At 44.2% G+C, this 17,347-nt stretch overlaps 1 protein-coding gene across 1 annotated transcript in view; it reads right to left on the bottom strand.

The window, feature by feature from the left end:
* The window catches only part of LOC116821324 (unconventional myosin-X-like), a 290,101-nt gene that overhangs the window by 181,454 nt on the left and 91,300 nt on the right, over nucleotides 1–17,347 (bottom strand). The window contains exons 4-7 of the mRNA XM_032774422.1: nucleotides 17,021–17,208; nucleotides 16,460–16,594; nucleotides 8,778–8,902; nucleotides 6,730–6,743 (exon numbers count right to left, since the gene is read on the bottom strand). Of these exons, the coding sequence (XP_032630313.1) occupies nucleotides 6,730–6,743; nucleotides 8,778–8,902; nucleotides 16,460–16,594; nucleotides 17,021–17,208 (462 nt within the window). The remainder of the gene's footprint in view (nucleotides 1–6,729; nucleotides 6,744–8,777; nucleotides 8,903–16,459; nucleotides 16,595–17,020; nucleotides 17,209–17,347) is intronic.

Here is a 17,347-nt window from a genome sequence, read left to right as displayed (position 1 = left end):
ATGGGTAAATAGCTCCTTGTTACCCATCTGATAGGATGAGAGCCAGGAGAGAGCAGTTTCAGGATAGCCTTGGCCCAGAGAAGGGACCAGATGGGTGCTGATCTCAAGTCTCTTCACAAAGCTGATCAATTTTATTTTCAGTGTAAAAGTCAGTGCTGCCCTCATACAAGTCAATGTGCCTGATGAAAATCAGAGGAAGTTATTGTACATACCTCTACTTCTCCATCAGCAAATAAAAATGTTTTCTTTCTTGAATTAGCCTACGTACCCCTGGGACATTTTTTTAAAATAATTCCTGGAGGGTTCTTAATCCTATCAGGTTGTTACAGCCTTGGAACAGGTCTCTTGACTAACTTCCTTAGTATACAACTATGCCCTTGAAGTGACAAGGGCAAATTTTCTTAATATTATTTAAGACATACATGGTTATATATTATATTTTCATTAAGAAATGGTTAAGAATCATTCAGTTGGGCCACTGCAGACACAGACTCAGGACATCTATATCACATCATAGAATTGAACAGTTTCCAAAGGCTAAAAACAGGCTTTTAGATCAGTCATTTGTAAATGCAAGTTCAATTTTTAAATTCCATTTTTATGTTTTAATCTTTACATCTTTAGTAACTTGAACTGAAGTGTGTTTTCATTTGTGCTGGAGAAATAGCAAATGCATTGTATAAACAGATTACAATGTTTAAGACTTTATTTATATTACCGAGTAACTTAATAGGAAAAGAAAACACACTGCTATTGAGAAAAAGTGATAACATTTTAATCTGCTGAAAATACACCTTCAGGTGTCTTAGAGCTGATAGGAAACCCATGTTGGCCCATCCATTGTAATATTTTCTTTTCAATTATCATTTTAAACACTTTTCATCTTTCCTTTTTTAAAGCTAGTGCCAGAACGAATTTGTCCTCTAATTTATTAGTTATTCCGTGTTTTAGAATGATTGAGAAACAAGTGCTTTAGACTTCATCGTTTTTTAATGAGAAATCAAATATACAAATTAAGAGTGCATGTTTTCTTGCTTATAATTTTCTAGAAGGTAATATAAATGAAAATAAAAGAGTATGTGGATATTTCAGGGTGATTGGTGTGAAGCTGTAAGGACAATGATATTGAGCAAATACTCTGCATGAATTTTATTTCCTGGTTAAAGTTATTAGTTCTTGTATTAAGGTTCCAAAACGTATATAGGAAAGAAAATGCAAAGTAATGCACATTGGAAAACATAATCCCACTATGCATACAAAATGATGGGCTCTAAATTAGCTGTTAACTCCAAGATCTTTTTCTTGAGTGGTATCATGGATAGTTCTCTAAAAACATCTGCTCAATGTGCAGCGGCAATTATAAAGGCTAAAAGAATGTTAGGAACCATTAGAAAAGACAGACAGATAAGACAGAAAATATCACAATGCATCTATATAAATCAATGGTAGCCCAGATCTTGAATACTGCATGCGGATGTGGTCGTATCATCTCAAAAACACTGTATTGGAATTGGAAATGGTACAGGGAAGGGCAACAAAAATGATTAGAAGTATGAAACAGCTTCCATATGAGGTGAGATTAAAAAGACTGGGACTTTTCACCTTGAAAAGAGATGACTAAGGGAGGATATGACAGAGGTCTATAAAATCTTGACTGGTGTGGAGTAAGTGAATAAGGAAAAGTTATTCACGTAACACAAAAACTAGGGGTGGCCCAATGAAATTAATAGGCAGTAGGTTTCAGACAAAAGGAAGTACTACTTCACACACTGCACAGTCAACTTCTAGGGTTAAAAAAAGAACTAGATAAGTTCACAGAGGACAGGTCCATCAATGGCTCTTTAGCCAAAATGGTCAGAGATGCAACACCATGCTCTGAGTTTCCCGAGCCTCTGTTTGCCAGCAGCTGGGAGTGGACAACAGGGGATGGATCACTTGATCTTTTCATCCCCTCTGAAGCACTCATTGGCCACTGTCAGAAGACAAGATACAGGGCTAGATGGACCATTGGTCTGACCCCATATGGCTGTTCTTATGATACCTCAAGGTTTGGGATTGTGACTATCTTGCTGTATTATCTCTTTATTGTTCTAAACATACATATCAAAACTTAATATATGGTTTTAATTGTTGTTGTATATATTTTGTCTTTCTTTATATAGGAATTAGACATAGTGCTTATGTCAGCAAACTTCTAAGTTATCTGCAAAAAAAACCCTAGAGTTTTCAAGTGCCTAAGTAGCCCCTGGAATCACAGTTAAACTTGCCCCACTACCAAAATCTGAAATGGTGGCCCTAAATATAGCCCCAAGATGTCACGACTAGTTCCAAAAAGGGCACATTCCGATAGTTAATGGAAGCCTATCAAGAGTTGCCCACCCTTTGGTTTTCACCTCTGCCCAAGGAGGGCTCTTACTGAGGAGTATGGGTACAAATCTAGCCCTTAATCCTAGAAAATCTTCACTACGGGAGTTTTTAATACCCCATACAGTACCACTGAACTGGACTTCCTGCATGAATGAAAACTGATGACATGACAAATAACTGACAAGATGAGGCCCTTGAGTAATTATCACCTGACTTAGGAAAATGTACTGTAGCATGAGTAACACACAAAACTCACTACCAGTTCCCAATCTTAGAAAATGATCTGTGGTACACTGGAAAGGCACTGAGTACATTACAGGGAAAGAACAAAATATTGAACATATTGTTTTTAAAATGTGTGTTTCATTTTTAATGCTGATCTCCTTCAGTTCTTTTAAGGTCCTGTCTGACAGGCACCTAGCTTGAACGTCACGGAATGTATCCCAGACACCATCAAAAAGCCACCTTTAGAGAAAAAGTGATTAAAACATTTGCATGCACAATGCATTCAGAAATATTCATTTTTTAAAATAGCATAATGACTTTGAGCTGTACAGTCATCTTCCTTACCTTGCTGGTTTGATCACCTCACTGCTCCCTTTGAATGCCTTTGCAGGTTCCCCATCTTCTGTTGTATTAGATTTAAACAACGTCTTCTCCTTCAAGGTGCTAAATCTGCCCTCTGCTTATCTACCCTTGCTGAGCTCCATGTGATACCCTGCCCCTCCACTCCAGCCCACCAGTTTGTCAATCTTTCAAACATTTCCTCCATGCTTTCTTTCATGTATTCCCCAACATCCCTAAACTCATCTGAAAGGACCCTCCCGTTTTTAAATCTTCCCTACAATCCAATGTAGGCAGCACAGCAGAAGTGAAATTTGTTGATTTGAACAGACATCCATTTTGTTGTTCCTTTCTCTTGATCTCAGTATACCTGTCAGTTCCCTGGGGTACAGACTGTCCATTACAGTACGTATGAAAAGTACCAAACCATATTATCAGCATTACCACAAACAATAAGTTGAGATACTTTAATTTTGTTACATTACTTATGACAAAAGTTTACCTGACTAACTTATTATGAAAGAGAAGTAGTGACATCAGTTCAAATTGGGTTCTATTTTGCATTTACAATGGGGGTTCAAACTAGTTTTTGTTCTTGTTTTTTAAAGGCAAAACAGTGTATCCACCCCAAATTTTGAGAATATGATCTCTGAGGAAACTTGAATTTTCTGAGGATTTAAAAAACTCTGTTAATTAGTTTAAGTACTAATCACTTAAAAAATGGTTTTAAAGAAACTCATGAAAACAAGTATCGCTAAAGAATCTCAGGGTTTTTCAGGTACCATTAATTTGAAAACTACAGACTGTATAAAATCACAAACGTGTACCTAGTAAGAATATCAGGGTCTCCTTAGAATTATATTATTTGTTAATTAACAAAAGAAATTAGCATCATTTATCATAACAAGCTTTCTGTGCTGCATTTAGCCAATGGAGAAAATGATGTAACGTCCATTCTCTAGTGCAGTATGCAGATGCCTTGTTGAACAGTTTAGGAGAAGAATACAACATGCCTTTTGCCATAGCCTACATGTAACATCCCCGAGAGCTGAAGCAAAGCATTAACATGGAGCACAGGGAACATGTTTTGCATGTCACAGTCATTAATGTTGTACTGAAGAAGATTTTCAACAAAGGAATGGCTACTTTGATGAATACAAGGATTTCTGTGAGATCAGTTTTCCCCAAATATGAGCACGTGCCTAAGAACATAAGTACAGCCATACGGTATCAGACCAATGGTCTGTCTAGCCCAGTATCCTGTCTTCTGCCACTGGCCAAAGCTTCTGAGGGAATGAACAGAACAGGCAATCATCTAGTGATGTATCCTGTTGCCCATTCCCAGCTTCTGGTAAACAGAGGCTATGGATGCCCAGAGCATGGTGAACTTATCTAGTTCTTTTTTCAACTCTATTATAGCTTTGGCCTTCACAACATTCTCTGGCAAGGAGTTCCACAGGTTGACTTCCTTTTGTTTGATTTAAACCTGCTGCCTATTAATTTAATCGGGTGACCCCTGGTTCTTGTGTTGTGTGAAGGTGTAAACAACATTTCCATCATCACTTTCTCCACACCAGTCAACATTTTATAAACAACTATCATATCCCCTCTGTCATCTCTTTTCCAAGCTGAAACGTCCCAGTCTTATTAATCTCTCCTCACATAAAAGCTGCTCCATACCCCTAATCATTTCTGTTGCTCGTCTGTACCTTTTTCAATTCTAATATGTCTTTTTTGAGATGGGGCAACCAGAACCGCATGCAGTATTTAAGGTGTGGGCTTATCATGAATTTATATAGAAGCATGTTGATATTTATTGTCTTATCAGCTATCCCTTCCCTACTGGCTCCTAACATTGTTAGCTTTTTGGGCTGCTGCTACAAATTTTGCAGATGTTTTCAGGGAACTATCCACAGTGACTCTAAGATCTCTTTCTTGAGTGGTAACAGCTAATTTAGACCCCATCATTGTACGTGTATAGTTGAAATGATGTTTTCCAATGTGCATTACTTTGCATTTATCAACACTGAATTTCATCTGCCATTTTGTTGCTCAGTCACTCAGTTTTGTGAGAGTCCTTTGTAATTCTTTGTAGTCAGCTTTGGATTTAACTATCTTGAGTAATTTTGTATCATCTGCAAATTTTGACACCTCACTGTTTATCCCTTTTTCCAGATCAATTATGACTATTCAAGGGGAGGGATAGCTCAGTGGTTTGAGCATTAGCCTGCTAAACCCAGAGTTGTGAGTTCAATCCTTGAGGGGAACACTTAGGGATCTGGGGCAAAAATCAGTACTTGGTCCTGCTAGTGAAGGCAGGGGGCTGGACTCAATGATTTTTCAGGGTCCCTTCCAGTTCTAGGAGATAGGTATATCTCCAATTACTAACACGGTTTTATTTTAATTAACATGGTATAGCATTGATCCCAGTACAGATCCCTGGGCGACACCACTATTTACCTCTCTACATTCTGAAAACTGACCATTTATTCCTACTCTTTGTTTCCTATCTTTTAACCAGTTACTGATTCATGAAAGGACCTTCACTCTTATCCCATGACAGCTCACTTTGCTTAAGGGCCTTTGATGAGGACCTTGTCAAAAGCTTTCTGAATCCCTAAGTACACTATATCCAATGGATCACCCACGTCCACATTTGATTGGTAAGGCCTGATTTCCCTTTGCAAAACTGGAGAAAGGAGGAGAAGGGGTCAAGGTTCTTTGGGCTAAAGGTGAGGGTGGAACTGTGGAAGGAAGTACTGAAAGGCTAGCATTCCTCTTGGGGCAAAGTTTAAGACTGTGGTGCATGGTAGATATGTAGTAAGGCCATGTTAGTGATGAGCTGAGTCTTTCCTAGGGTGGGAGACTAAAGGACATGTGCTGTTGGTTGCCTTACCTTTTAATTTCCTTGCTGTTGGGACTGTGTATTAGGCAGGTTACGTATAAGCCATTCTTAACAGACACACAGCATAACGTTTTAGTGCATTAAATAATGCAACAGCACAAATGTGTTCTGTGTACTTTCCTAACTTCAAAGAGTACTTAAACAAAGACCATTGGCAATTGAATCTCCCTGGCTAAGTACACCCATCAAAATGTGCCCTTAGTCAAAACATGCCTTCCTTACTCTGGGATGAAAAACAAGGGGCAAAAATGTAGGGGATAGTCTTGCCATACCTACCAAAATAGGCAGCCATAGATCACTTGACCCAGATGGTGGACAAATTTTGACATGGCACCATTTCTGAGAACTTACTGGTAGAGTCTGCACACACTCTTGGAAGGAATGAGCCTCATAGCAGCAGCAGCTGCTCCTGGTCTAACTACAGTAAAGTGCCTAATCCACGTGCCCTCCAAAATCAGTGTCACTGCAGAGTACAGACTATTTAGGAAGAGGGTAAAATCCCTTTAAGTAAATGGCACTGAAGGAGCCGAAGCCCCTAAATGTCATGGCCTGACCTCACGGCCCCCAGGCTGCAAGGTTAGCCAGGCAACAAGGGAAAAGTTTGAAAGGCCCTTTCTCTGAAGCAGAGCATTAAAACAAAGCTCTCCAGGAACAAATATGCTTCCTCCTGTGTCATTGGTACTCACTTGGAATGACTGGAAAGAGAACATTATCAACAATATCCTGCAGATGTGATGCCTTCACTCCAGTGACTGGACACAGAGGCAGCGCTGTCCAACCAAGAAGGGGCAGCCCTGCTTGGACACTGCCTCAGGGGAGAGAGAGAGAATGGAGGGGCTCACAAGACTGAGGGAGGGTGGGGAGATGCACCCCCAGAAACAAACTTTACTCACCTTCTCCAATAAATCTGAGCATCAGGTTAAGGAGGAAACAGCATTCAAGTGATCTTACAATCTGATTTTCTGGTGACTGCCAAAGAATTTCCAAGCCCCATGGGAATTAATCCAATGCCGCTGTCGCGTAGACACTTATTACAGTGTTGGATGGGGTTCTTCTACAGGAGCGGCACCAGGGTTTTTGGCGCCCTAGGCGGGGGTCCTTCCATGCTCCCGGTCGTTGGCGGCAATTCTGCTGCGGGGGGGAGGGAGGGCCCTTCCGCGCTCTCGGTCTTCGGGGCACTTAGGCGGCGGGTCCCAGAGCGAGTGAAGGACCCGCTGCAGAATTGCCGACGACGACCCAGAGCGCAGAAGGACCCCTCGCCACTGAATTGCAGCCGAGGGTGACAAAATGCTGCCCTCCCAAATCCTGGCGCCCTAGGCGACCGCCTAGGTCGCCTAAATGGAAGCGCCGGCCCTGTTCTTCTATCACTCTAGTACATCCACCTCTGCGAAAGGTGTTAGCTTGGTCAACTGAAGAACTCTTCCATACATAGTGCTGTCTACACTGGGGCTTATGTCAACAACTATGTCTCCTAGGGAATTTTTCACACCCCTATGCAACATAGCTAGGTCAACCTATGTTTTATATCTAGACTAGGCCTCAGGCTATAGGAAAGAGGCACTGAAAGGCCATAAGCATTACTTTCAGAACAAGAGATTTAAGAGAGAGAGTGGAAGAGAGGTCAGGCCCAGCACAGGGCCTGGGGCAGGGCAGAGTATCCTGGGAGAGGCAGAGGTCAAGCCCAGGGTATCCAGTGAGGTCACAGAAGCTAGAGATTCATAGTTTTTAAGGCCAGAAGTGATGCATTATAATAATCTAGCCTGACCTCCTACATAACACAGGCCAGAAAACTTTCCTAGTGATTTCTGCCCCAACTTCTATTTGAGACGGAGGAGCCTTCACCTGCAGAAAGTGGGAGAGGAGAGAAGAGCAGAGGAGAGGCTCAGCTGTCACTCTGTCCCAATTGTTTTTTTCTTTTCTTTTTTGAAAACAGTACCAGCAACTGCCTTGGACAAGTGTAAATTACTTTCAATGGTCCTAAGCACCTGCTGCTCCCCTGGAAGTTAGTGGGATTTGATGTGCACAGCATCTTTGAAAATCAAGTCACTTATTTAGGTCTCTTACCTTTAGGCACCCAAGGTTGGCCTTGGGAAAGTCACTCAAGCCAAAATTGCCCCCACAATAATTCACTAACTTGGCTGCCACCTGACTCTGTGGGCAGATTCTCCAGTCTGTCAGGGCCTCTTTGTGCCTTGTAAGCTGCACAAAGTGCTTTAAAGCAGCCAGAGATGGCCTGTGGAGCACTCACCACTCCGCTGATGTCCAGCGCCTTCTACCTCAGCTGCCCACCCCCAATCCCAGTGTGATGGGAAAGTGGAGGGGACATGTCAAAGCCATTCCGGCAGTGGGGACTGCACAGGAGCAGACCTCGACTCTGCTCAGTCCTCCCCCGGGATATCTTAGGGTTGCCCCTGTGCACTGGCGCTGGGCAGCTCTTATATCAGGGAGCTGTAACTGGCTCCCTACAGCTGCCATTGCTCCTTATGTCTGAGTGCAGCTTGGATATGGTGGACAATGTCTTCTTAACTCCCAGCCAGGACTTGGCTATTGATCACAGATCCCAAGAGAACATACACAAAAGGGAACAATCTTTTGTTGTTTTCCAAGGGAGCAGCATGAATTCAATGATATAACAGGCCTGCTCTTCTACAAACTTCTATGGATTAAAGTATTCATGATATTTTGGCAGGGGAACCTAAACTTTGTTCTGATCTCAAGCATAGATATTAAGGGATCTATAGATGCAGGGAAGGATAAAGTAGTGCAAATTCCTCAGGGCTCACAGCATAGACATGGCCTTACCTGTTCTAAGTAAGATACAAAGAAAATCACACCATTACATGGAAATTTGCCCACCCATTTTCAGCCTCCACAGGCTCCTCCCTTCTTTGATGTGTGTGTTGGAGCAGGAAGGGGCAGAGGCAGCAACAGGAAAGGATACAATCGGTGACTCGCCCTCCCTGGATATGTCCATGATGGGAGAAGTGCAACTGGATGAACTTGCCAAAGCGGCTGGAGTTGTTGTTATAAACTGTCTTGGCATTTCCGAAGGCCTCCAGGATAGGGCTGGGGAAGGAAGACAATCATGGACCTGAACAGCAGCACCAACCCCAGTGTGACTCAGGCAGGATTAGCTTTGCACCAGGTGCATTCTGCCATCTCAGTATTACATTCACCATAACACAGTGGGGAGAAAACGGCAGGTAAAATAAGCTAGGCAGAGCTGGAGAGTAGAGGCTGGCAGTGTTGGCAAGAGGGAGCTATAACACACTACTAAATAGGCATTAAACACTGGGATTGGGATTAGTTCAATCAGACCCAGGTTCATGTGGGCAATCAGCACTAGCACTGTTTGGGCCCATCTCACATCCAAAACAAGTCACCCTCCTGGCTATGCCTTTATTGCTGTTGGAAGCGAGAGGAGCCAGGACAATAATTTGTTAACAGGATGCACAATACAACACTATGCAGTAGAGGTAAACTGGACTCTTGTTGCACAAGATTTTCAGAAAGGTCACCAAAGTTTGAGGCAAACCCCTGTCTTAAGAAAACTGCCCTGGGATCTTTAATGTCCATTCAGCATGGAAAAGCCTCAGTTGTTAAGGTTTCAGGCTGAAGATCCACACACAGTAACCTGCAGGGACTCTGGTGGTCTAGTGCAGGGGTGGACAAACTATGGCCCATGGGCTGCATCCGGACCATCAGACCTTTTAATCTGGTCCTCAAGCTCCTGGCGGGGAGCGAGGTTGCGAGCTTTCCCCGCTCCAGTGCTCCAGCCGAGGAGCAGGGTCGGGGACTTGCCTTACTCTGCGTATGCAGCAGGTCCACGGGGCTCCCAGAAATAGGAGTAGGCAAGGGGCTCCGCACGCTGCCCCTGCCCCAAGCAACGGCTCTGCAGCTCCCATTGGCCGGGAACCACGGCCAATAGGAGCTGCAGGGGTGGTGCCTGTGTACAGGGCAGCATGCAGAGCAGTGTGGCCCTGCCTCCAGAGGGGGGACAGGCCACTGTTTCCAGGAGTTGCTTCAGGTAAGCATCGCCCAGACCCTGCACCCCTGAGCCCTCCCCCTCCCACCCGCACCTCAACCCCCTGCCTCATCCCTGATCACCTTCCAAACCCTTTGATCCTAGCCCAGAGCACCCTCCAGCACCCCAAACCCCTCAGCCCCAGCCCCATCTCAGAATCTGCACCCCTAGCCGGAGCCCTCATCCCTCTCATGTGCCCCAATCCTCTGCCCCAGCCGGCCCTCCATACAATTTCCATATTGAGATGTGGCCCCACCCCTGATCTAGCGGAACTAGTCCCAACCCTTGTTCTCACACGACCTCTGTCTGCGGCCTTGGCCAAGCCACTTCTTTGCCACAACTTCCCTGTCTGAAAATGGGATGGCATAACTACAACACCATAAGGTGGAGAACATTACATGTTTTCAAACAATCACGAAGCGAGAAATATATATGCTAAATTAATTTGCTTTGTACAGATCAATGACTGAGATGGCCATGCTGGAATATGAACCAGTGGTTCTAGAACATTTATGCTGTTATTTACCATTGGAATCAAGTCCCAAGTATACTAATATGCTCCCAACTGGATTCAAGTCTTAAAACTTCAGTCTGATTAGGAAATTTAAAAAAACTTGACTTGTTTTAAAAACTAGCTTTCCAGCAACCTCAGCTGGTTCAAACTACCAGGACAATGTTGGTTATAACTGCAGTGAGTTGCTTAGAGATTTTGATTGTTTCTCCACAGAACAATATCAATTACACTTCAAGGGGAAAAAGCCAATTTCATTCAAACAGGCAAAATGGGACCAGGATTAGAAATATTCCATTTAATAGTTTAACCCAGTGGTTCTCAACCAGGCTTACATGTACCCCAGGGGTATGCAGAGGGCTTTCACCAGGTACATCAACTCATTTAGATATTTGCCTAGTTTTACAACGTGCTACATAAAAAGCACTAGTGAAGTCAGTACAAATTAATATTTCATACAGACAATGACTTGTTTATACTGCTCTATATACTATACACTTAAATGTAAGTAAAGTATTTATATTCCATGGTAAAAATGAGAAAGTAAGTGATTTTTCAGTAATAGTGTCCAGACACACACTTGTATTTTTATGTTTGATTTTGTAAGCAAGTTCTTTTCAAGTGCAGTGAAACTTGGAGGTACACAAGGCAAATCAGACTCCTCAAAGGGGTACAGAAGTCTGGAAAGGTTGAGAGCCAGTGGTTTAACCAATACAAAGGTTAAAAGTCCAGTGGGGAAAACAACACAAAGAAAAAGTCAAGGCCACATTGCAGGAATGCTCTGTAAAAGTTTATATTTAACACTAAAACTCATTGTGATTTTTAACAAAAGGATTGCATCATCACTCTGAGAAATATATTTTTTGAATGTGTAGATGATTCCCATAGCCTCACCTGTGCAGTTTCCAAGAAAAGCAGGTTCAAGATTATGAAAAGGTTAAAAAAATAATTATGACCTACAATGTTATTTGAGATCAAATACTGCTAGAATTTGCAGAAAATAGCAGGTTGTCTTGACTTTGGAAAAGGTTAGCTACGTAAAGGGAGCGACACTGAAATGTAGGGAAAGCTTTACAAAACCTCAAGCCCTACTTTTATACTTTATCCTTCGAAAAACAGGCTTTAAACAAAGGCAAAAATGAAATCATTTGTACTGCAATAGCACCCAGACAGCCCATGCAGGACCAGGTTCCTCTGTGCTGGGAGCTGCACAAACACACCAGGAAGTGTGGTCCCTGCCCCGGACAGCTTACTAAGTCCTGATCCTGCTAATACTTACACATAAGTGACTTTACAAACAAGTAGTCCCACTGGTTCATCAACACTGCACATGCACAATATTACACACATATATGTTTGCAGGATCAGGGTCTAATCTGAAACAAAATGACCATGACAAACAGAAGGGGAAGGGAGGACATGGGTGAGGATAATAAGATCACATGGTTACCACAGTTATATTATGCAGGTTAATTACCAATTTGACAATCCTGATGGTTCTAAATAATCTGCATTTAAATAATAATAGCAATTCAATCAAATCAGCTCTCTCCAACTGCAGCAGCCACAAGCGCTCACTGAAGAGCTGATTTCTAGCAGGGACTATGGCAGAAGTGGTTCTGGAGGAAGAACTTGAAGGAGCAGAGGGGAGTGGCTATACAGTTCAGCTCAGTGAGGCATTCCATACATAAGGTGCAGCACAGAAGAAGGTGCAGAGGCATTTGTGGGAGACTGGACAAATAGTCATTTAAGGTTGCCATTATTAGTGAAGCAGAGAGAATGGGGGAGGCAACACAGTGAGAGACAAGCGTAGATATGTATGTGGAACAGAGTTGTGAAGGGCCTGGACGGTGTTTGCATTTGATGCAGTGGAGAACAGGAAGCCTATGCAGGGCAGGAATTCAAAGGGGTGAGGGTGACAGAGTGACAGGCTAGGAGGATGATCTTAGATGCTTTGTTTTGAAGGCATCAGAGTTGGGTGACAGGCAGGCCTGAGCAAAGAAGGCAGCAGTAGTAAAGACAGCAGATGAGGAGGGTCTGGAACCAAAGTTTTAGCTATATGGAGAGAGAGAAAATATTGGATTTTGAAAATGTTGCAAAGGAAGCAGCTGCATAATTTAGACACAGTCTGGATAAGATGACTCTCAGATTACAAACCTGAATGGCAGAGAGGATGTATTGTCAACGGTGACAGAAAAAGGGGGAGTGATGCCGGTTTCAGAGGAAAGATCAGGAGTTTGGCTTTGGCCATGTTAAAAAGTGGACAGTGAGAAGTATCCAGGAGAAGATGTCAGAGAAACAGAGATATGGGACTGGACTGAAGGAGAAAGATCAGGAATGGAGAGGTAGATCTGTGACACATTGGCTTAGAGAATGAGAGCTGAAGCTGTGGGAGCAGATGAGGTCACCCAGAGATAAGGGTAAAGGGAGCGAAGAGGAGTGTGGCCAAAGACAGAGCACTGCGGGACCCCATGAACAGTGGGAGAGGGAAGGAAGAGGACCCACCGAAAGAGATGCTGAAGGTGCAGCCAGTGAAGTAGGAGGAGAACCAGGAGAGGACGGAGTCGCAAAAGCCAAGGGAGGACAAAATGTCACGAAGAAGGGTATGATCAACAGTGTCAAAAGGAGCAGAGAGGTCGAGGAGGATGAGGATGGAGTAGAACCCCTAGGAAAATAAAATAAATATTAGAGAAAACATCAACAACCTGTTTTATGCACCTTTCAAAATCCTTCTAGCACTCGCTTTCTTTCATGGAGGAAGAATATCAGTTTAACAGAGAAGCATCTTCACGTAAAAATCTCAAAACTAGAAACACTATGCTGAAATTTCAATAAACAAGTACAAATCTGGATATTTTCATACATTTTCTCTGTCTTGGAAATCAAGTTTCCTGAAGAGACCAAGCAAGCAATAGTAAATGTGACAGATACGTTAACATTTCTAATGAAGAAGCTAAAATAGGAGAACACAACAAACAAGAACATCACTGCAACTAACCCAGTTGGGCTAAGGGAGTTTTCAGAGACTGGATTTCTGGAAAAAATACAAAGCATGAACTTCACAAAAAGCAAGTAAACAAGATTACAATAACATTACACCACACAGGAGAGCCTTTAATATGAGCGAGTCTGAGTTGAAATTTAACAATAGCATTGCTGGCTTTCTGCATGCATTAGCCCAGTTCCTCAGCCCCACAAAGGTTATTCGGTGCCACTGGAGTAGCATAAAAAGATGACCTTCAAGCTGTTTTCTAGGCACTGCTGAGAATTCTCCAGCCTCAGGCAGGGGGGTATGACAGCCGTTTGGAGGCTAGAGAGGGCAGAGCCTGAATGCCACACACAACACCGATGCTCAAACAGGAAAAGGGTCCCTAGAGGGCATTCTAGCTGGCACAGGTTAGAGAAGCCAGTAACTGATTTAATTTGAGCTGGAGACTGGATCAGCTCCCAGCCAAGCTCCAGGTCACAGGAAGCACAAAAGTGACTTAGAACCACCTTTTTGTCTGTCCCCATCAATAGCAAAGATATGGGGACACAGTTCACCACAGTAGAGGGGTCCACATAGGTCTGTGGAAAACTCGCATATAGCATGGAGCTCAGCACAGCTGAGGACTGTTCCCATCGTATCTCGTCTGGGGCTCGTTCTAACTGGCTACCAGGGAGAAGGAAAGGAACTAACCACTGAGGCCATAAGGGACTATTATGGTAATTTAATCTGACCTCCTGCATAATACAGGTCACAAAACCTCACCAAGGATTCCTGCACTGAGCCCATTACTTCTGATCAGGGCTGTTCCTAAGGGGGTATGGGGCCCAGAACAATCCCCCACCTCTGCCCCAGGCCCTGCCCCCACTTCACCCCTTCCCCCAAACCCCCACCCTGTCTCTTCCCACCCCCACCCCCTTCCCCAAGAGACACAGAGAGCTAACTGCTTCCTGCCGGTGAGTGCGGACCTGAACCCCACTGCCGGTACCAGGCCCCTTACTAACCGCCTCAGCCTGTCTGCCTCCCACACAGGGGCCAGCCTAGCACCCCCTGCACAACATCCACATAGAGCCATCCCTAGGGTACAGCAATTCGGGGTGGCCGCCAAGGAGCCCCCCAAAAGGCGGGGCCCAGGGTGACCACCCTGATTTGCTGTATCCTAGGGACTGCTCTGCTTCTGGCTGAGCTACAGTGTGTCTTTTCGAAAGAGATACCTAGGCTTGGTTTAAAGACCAAGTGATGGAGAATCTACCACACTCCTGAATAAGTTGTTCCCATGATTAATTATCCTCCTTGTCAGAGATGTGTTCCTTTTTTCTAATCTGACTTTGTCTAGCTCCACTTTCAGATACTAGATCTTGTTATGCCTTTGTCTGCCACATTAAAGCACCTTCAGTCATCAGAAATCTTATAGGCCATGATCAAGTCACCTCTTAACTTTCTCTTGGCTGAACAAAACATATTAAGTCTTTCAGTATAAGGCAAATTTTCCGGATCTTGAATCATTCCTGTAGCTCTTCTCTGAATCCTCTCAAATTTGTCAACACTCGTTTTAAAGTCTGCACACCACAGCGGGATGTAATATTCAGTAACGGTCTCACCAATGCTGTATACAGTGGTAATCACACTTCCCTGCTTCTCAGTATTCCTCTGCTTATACATCCAAAGAGAATGGAGAACTCTCACCTTGAACTCATGCAGCAGCATGGAACCCAGAGTGGGGAATCTAATCATTATATATTAGTCTTACTATTCATATTGCAACTTCTCCCAAAGACCTAGGATGGATGGACATTATGCCAGGTACTGCACAAGTAACAAGAAACACCCCCTGCCCCAAACAGCTTACAAGCTATTTAATGACAAACACAAGTATCTGTAACAAACTGAGGTCACAGAGGAAGCAAGAAGAGGGTAGCAGCAAAAGGGATATAACATTATACAGACTCACTGCAGGCCCAGTTAAAAGATTTCAAAGACAAACAGACTTAGGGTCTGAGTGATGTCAGTTATACCTGCTAGCCAACTGCCCAACCATTACCATTTGGCAATGTATCACAGGCCCCGTGACAGAGGTGGGTCTGAGGACAGGGTACTGGTTTTACAGATTAGTTTGGGGGGTGTTTCATGCCTAAGGGCAGACATGGGAGAAAACAGTGCTGAAGTGCCACAGGCCCGCAGAACAACAAAGGGCTATTTGAGAAGCAGCCACTGGCCCTTTACAAGGGGTCTGGACTTCCAAAGTGTATGTTTCTTATGCTGTTCCCTTCTTAATACCATCATTGTTTAGATGTGCCAATACCAGCTGCGAAGGTCCATTCCGGTCTTTTCTATTCAGGTTCTTATACAGCACTCATCACTGTGGTACCTGAACGTTCATGCATCAGAGTCTGGTGCTCACAGTTCAGGGTTTCAGCTGGCCACCTTCAGGGACAGGAAGGGATTCCTGCCCCCACCCCACTGCCATCACCAATGTATTCTGGCAGGTTTTTTAATCTCTTTCCTCTGAACCATCAGGAGCGGCCACGGCTGGAGATGGGACACTGGATGGGGAGGGTCAGGCTCTGAGGTAGCACTGAGCATTCTCCCTCAGGGGCTTAGCTGGCTGGTTCTTGCTCACATGCACAGGGTTTAACTGACTGCCATATGTGGGGTTGGGAAAGAACTTTCCCACAGGTCAGATAGGCAATGATCTTGGGGGGAGATTAGCTTTACTTTGCAGCATGTCACTTGCCAGGATTATCTGTGTATAGTTCATTTAATCATTCCTCTGCTATTGCAGGGGCCTGGAGTGCTGGTGCACCTCGGTCCCTCCTATTCTCTGTGGGTCTCATTTCCATTGTTTGGTTTAATGTGCGAGTGCTAGGTGATGGCTTATGCCACACAGAAGGTCAGACTAGATGATCTAATGATCCGTTTTGGCCTCAAACTCTATGATTCTATCATTCTATGCCTTCCAGCAGTTAGTTGTTCAGTGAGGTGAAAGGGCTGTTGTGTGATAAAGGTCACACAGCTGCCCCAGCCATCCAGGGCCTCTCTTACCCCTGCAATCACTGTCCCTGACTGGTCACTGGTTGTCTCTCCCATGAAGATGAACTGTACCTGCTCTCCAGGATGGCTTCCTCCACATGGGTGCTCTTCTCAGATGCAGGGCCCGCTAGAGAGTTCTGGCTCATAGCTGACAGGAATTTGAGCAACAACTTGGTGCTCTCCGTCTTTCCAGCTCCACTTTCTCCGCTGTTAAGGAACAGAAATGATACATTCACAAACCCAGAACAGAGCAAGTGGCTGTCCCACCCAGGGAGAACGGAGAATAAGTGGGTAAGGAATGGTGTCCCTCGCCTCTGTTTGTCAGAGGGTGGAGATGGATGGCAGGAGAGAGATCACGTGATCATTACCTGTTAGGTTCACTCTCTCTGGGGCACCTGGCATTGGCCACTGTTGGTAGACAGATACTGGGCTAGATGGACCTTTGGTCTGACCCAGTACAGCAGTTCTTATGTTCTTATGTAAGTGGTCTGTAGGACCAAATGTGGGGCATCTCCACCATTACTGCAGGCATAGGCGGGACACGGGGTAGGAACACAGGTGCCATTGCACACAGGATGGTGGGAGTGGGGAGTGTAATACAACTGGGGGTTAGCTGTATGTTTAGTCTCTAACCTGATCAGAACACACTGGCTGTCGTGACGCTTCCACAAGCAGCAGTAACACTCATTAGCAGTGGCAAAGATATGGGGCGGCAGCTCACCCAGGTGATGCCGTCTGTACAGGTCCATAGCGGCCGCACTGTACAGACCAGAGATGGGTTTGTACGGATTTACTGATGCCAAGATGGAACCAATGTTTGTCTAAGGGAGAAAACAAAATATAGTGAGAAAATCAAGTACCAGAAAAGCCACTGACAAGCCAGGACTCTGAAACAATTAATGGTGGGAGTGAGTGGGCCTGAGAGAAGCCGCAGTGCCAAAGTCAATGGCCTCCCAATAC

The sequence above is a fragment of the Chelonoidis abingdonii genome, chromosome 10 (genome assembly GCF_003597395.2).
Source record: "Chelonoidis abingdonii isolate Lonesome George chromosome 10, CheloAbing_2.0, whole genome shotgun sequence".
Lineage (NCBI taxonomy): Eukaryota > Metazoa > Chordata > Testudines > Testudinidae > Chelonoidis > Chelonoidis abingdonii.
Note: the sequence above shows the minus strand (reverse complement) of the source record. Positions and strands in the feature narration are given on the sequence as shown.